Source organism: Myotis brandtii, unplaced genomic scaffold (genome assembly GCF_000412655.1).
Source record: "Myotis brandtii unplaced genomic scaffold, ASM41265v1 scaffold463, whole genome shotgun sequence".
Taxonomy (NCBI): domain Eukaryota; kingdom Metazoa; phylum Chordata; class Mammalia; order Chiroptera; family Vespertilionidae; genus Myotis; species Myotis brandtii.
In genome coordinates this window covers 2,388,554-2,392,061 of record NW_005367694.1, presented here as the reverse complement: position 1 = coordinate 2,392,061, position 3,508 = coordinate 2,388,554, and the positions used below count along the sequence as shown (strand labels likewise).

The 3,508-nt window shown below is 60.6% G+C and overlaps 1 protein-coding gene across 1 annotated transcript; it reads left to right on the top strand.

Annotated features, from left to right (window-relative positions):
- The first annotated feature begins 6 nt into the window (after positions 1-6).
- Positions 7-2,441, top strand: SLC25A1 (solute carrier family 25 (mitochondrial carrier; citrate transporter), member 1). The gene is made up of 7 exons (XM_014547130.1): positions 7-95; positions 181-319; positions 782-866; positions 1,024-1,128; positions 1,249-1,364; positions 1,445-1,518; positions 1,739-2,441. Exons 2-7 carry the CDS (start codon positions 188-190, stop codon positions 1,851-1,853), a joined length of 627 nt encoding a protein of 208 aa, XP_014402616.1. The 5' UTR covers positions 7-95; positions 181-187; the 3' UTR covers positions 1,854-2,441.
- Positions 2,442-3,508: the final 1,067 nt, after the last annotated feature.

Here is a 3,508-nt window from a genome sequence, read left to right as displayed (position 1 = left end):
TGTGTGCGGCAGACAGTGCGCAGCCATGGCGTCCTGGGCCTGTACCGAGGCCTCAGCTCCCTGCTCTACGGCTCCATCCCCAAGGCGGCCGTTAGGTGAGGCGGGCCCGGGTGGGGGCGGTCTCTGGAAGGTGGCAAGGGTGGCGGCGGCCCCTCTCACCCCACTGCCTTCCGCCCCAAGGTTCGGGATGTTTGAGTTCCTCAGCAACCACATGCGGGACGCCCAGGGACGGCTGGACAGCACTCGAGGGCTGCTGTGTGGCCTGGGCGCAGGAGTGGCCGAGGCCGTGGTGGTCGTGTGTCCAATGGAGACCGTTAAGGTGGGGAGGTTCCCCGTGGGAACAAAGCCTGCAGCGGGGAGGGGGGGTGCTGTGTCCCAGTGTCCAATGGAGACGTTGAGGTGGGAGGGTCCAGCAGGAGGGGCGAGGGGTGAGTGGGGAACTGACTGCCTGGGGAGCTGAGTGCGGGAGGCCTGCAGGATGGGCCTCCTGTGGAGGCTGGACTCTGTCCTGAAAGCAGTAGGAAGATGGTAAATTTTTTAAAAACACTTTTATGAACAAAACAATGCATGTTTGCTGCCTAAGATACAGGCAACACCACAAACACAACTTAGTGAGGCGGGCCTTCTTGTCTCTTTGGCCTTATTGGCCCTGCTTCCAGATGAAGATCTGTATCCACAGCGCTGGCCTGACTTTGGTGGGCTCTGGACCTGCAAGGCAAGGGGCCAAGGGTGCCCTTCCCCTGGCACCCTGGGAGCCAGCTCCTTTGCTTCCCTCTCTCAGGTGAAGTTCATCCATGACCAGACCTCTCCCAACCCCAAGTACAAAGGATTCTTCCACGGGGTCAGGGAGATTGTGCGGGAACAAGGTGAGCCACTGGGCCTTCCTCCTCAGGTAGGATCAGGGACCGCAGCCAGAATGAAGGGGCCCTTCCTCCTTCTGCCTTGGCCCTCCTGTGTGCAGCTTCCCCCAGTCCCCACTGGGGCCTGTGTGCAGGTGTAACCTCCACTCCTGCCTGCCCCCAGGGCTGAAGGGGACATACCAGGGCCTCACAGCCACCGTGCTGAAGCAGGGCTCCAACCAGGCCATCCGCTTCTTCGTCATGACCTCCCTGCGCAACTGGTATCGAGGTGTGTCTGTTGCCCCAAGACCCCACCGCATCAGCCCTGGTCCACACTCCTCCCCAGCCCCCAGAGCTGACCCCTTTACCTTCCCATCGCTTTCTGAATGCAACCCCCACCCACATCCAGGGGACAACCCCAACAAGCCCATGAACCCGCTGATCACCGGGGTGTTTGGAGCTATTGCGGGTGCAGCCAGTGTCTTCGGGAACACTCCTCTGGACGTGATCAAAACCCGGATGCAGGTGGGGTAGAGCCGAGAAGGGGAGGGGAGTGTGGGACAGGGGCTGGCTGCTGAGTCCTGTGGTGTGCTGGTGTCTTGCAGGGCCTAGAGGCACACAAATACCGGAACACGTGGGACTGCGGCATGCAGATTCTGAGGAATGAGGGGCTCAAGGCGTGAGTGACGGAGAGACAGGGCTGTTGTCCCGACCCCAGGCCCTCCCTGGCCTCCCTAGGCCTCACCCCAAAACCCCTGCCTGCCTCAGGCCATCCCCTAGGAAGTCCTTACCTTTAGGTCTCTGTTCTTGCCCTTCCAATGTCTGGGCCCACCCGCCCTGTCTAGGGACAGTGTCCTCCATCTACCTCCTCACCTGGGTTTTTCTCCCACTCAACCCAGATTCTACAAGGGCACTGTCCCCCGACTGGGCCGGGTCTGTGCGGACGTGGCTATCGTGTTCATCATCTACGATGAAGTGGTGAAGCTGCTCAACAAAGTGTGGCAGACAGACTGAGCCCCAAGGGTCTGCATTGGGGCTGCCCTCAGGCATCTCCGGACCAACCCCCTCCACCCTCTTCTCATGATTCCAGTGCAGTCGTGCCAAAAGGCCTTCTCCTGTCCCTTGCATTCCATGGCCTGGGCCTATTCCCCACAGCCGATGAGTCCATATGTCCCAGAGTACTGTGTCCCTTGTGGTCCAAATGACACCACCATTGTGTTGTGTTCAGCAGAGGCTGGGTGTCCCTCTGGCCCCCTTGCCCATATTCTTACTCATGCGCCATGTGCCTGTGTTTCGTGTTCTGTGACCCTGTGTCCCACTTCCCAGGGTGCCCGTGTTGCCTGGGTCCACAGCCCTGTCACCACGGCTTGGTCCCAGCCCGGTGCCTTCCACCCTGGGCAGCAGGTGCACCCACCCTGCATACCACAGCTGCCTCCGGGCCTCAGCCTGGCCTCACTGCATTCCAGGGGCTGCATGCCCCCCGCTTCTCCTGCCACTGGCCTTAACTGGCCCTTGGGCCCTCCCTCCGCCTGGGACAGGGTGGCACCCACCGCTCTCAGGACCACCCTCCCAAGGCAGAATAAACCGGATACTGTCACAGCCTCCTGTCCCTGTGTGGGCCCATTTGTGGGTGGGCAGTGATGGCCAAGCCTCTGTGAAGGTCAGGGCCTTCTGAGGATATAGGCAGGGGGGCCAGGGCACCCAGGCAGCTGGCAGGCAGGTGGGCAAGCCAGCGGTAGCCAGTGTCAACCCTCAGACCTGTCACCAGGCCAGGGAACATCTGGGCCTCATCCAGGCCTGGCCTGCGGCCTGTGGCCAAGATCCTGTAGGGTCACTTGGAAGAAAGCACTGAGTGGGCAGAATGGAGAGCTGCCCCAAGCTGCTGGTTGGGCCTGGGAGACAGTGCTCCTGGGCTCTGATCCTTCAACCTGTGATTAGGCCCCTCCCTCCCTCCTGGCTTCTTTGTGAAATGGTCTGAGGTAAAAGGCTTTCTGGGGCATGTAGTCCCCTGAGGCTCTGAGCATGGGGCCTTTTCTCACTCCACTGGGACTGGGAGGCCTGGAGCAGGAATAGGTGGTGCTGCCTGACCAGGGCCCTAGGGGTGCCTCACCCCTCAGAGGAAGGTGTGCCTCTTGCTGGAATCCCAGGATCCAGGCACAGGTTGGGGGATACAGAGCTCTGACCTGAAGGATCCCCAGGGCTCTTCCCACTCCCCTCATATCAGGAGCTGGAACCACCACCCATGGGCCAAGTGGAGGAGACCCAGAGCAGGATGGGGTGAACCAGTCCCCTGGCTGTGGAGGCAGAGGTGCCTTCCTGTCCAGGTGACTGATGGGTAGAGGTCATAACAAGGGTTGGCTCAGGCTGGGGCTGGACAATAACTTGCCAGCAGAAGCCTCCCAGTAGGACAGTCCCCTCCCTGAAACTGCTGCTTCTGGGGGAGAGTGCCCCCCTGGTAACCTCACACAACACCTGGATCTGAAAATTCTGGGGGAGAATTGAGGGCCAAGTGTGGGCTTGGAGAGCAAGGAACACAGATTTTAGAAGGGTTGGGCCATGTGCTCCTGGTGTTCACAGGAGTCTTAACCAATCTGCCATGACAGGAGAAGGCCCAAGCAGTAAAGCTTGCTTGTCCACAGGGGTCAAGGGCCGTCCCCCCACATGTACAC

Excerpts from the sequence above, each read along its gene's own strand:
- SLC25A1 (XM_014547130.1), top strand. The coding sequence starts at position 188 with ATGTTTGAGTTCCTCAGCAACCACATGCGGGACGCCCAGGGACGGCTG. Across the intron at positions 320-781 it reads GTCCAATGGAGACCGTTAAG|GTGAAGTTCATCCATGACCA; the intron begins GTGGGGAGGTTC and ends TCCCTCTCTCAG. Across the intron at positions 1,365-1,444 it reads TGATCAAAACCCGGATGCAG|GGCCTAGAGGCACACAAATA; the intron begins GTGGGGTAGAGC and ends GGTGTCTTGCAG.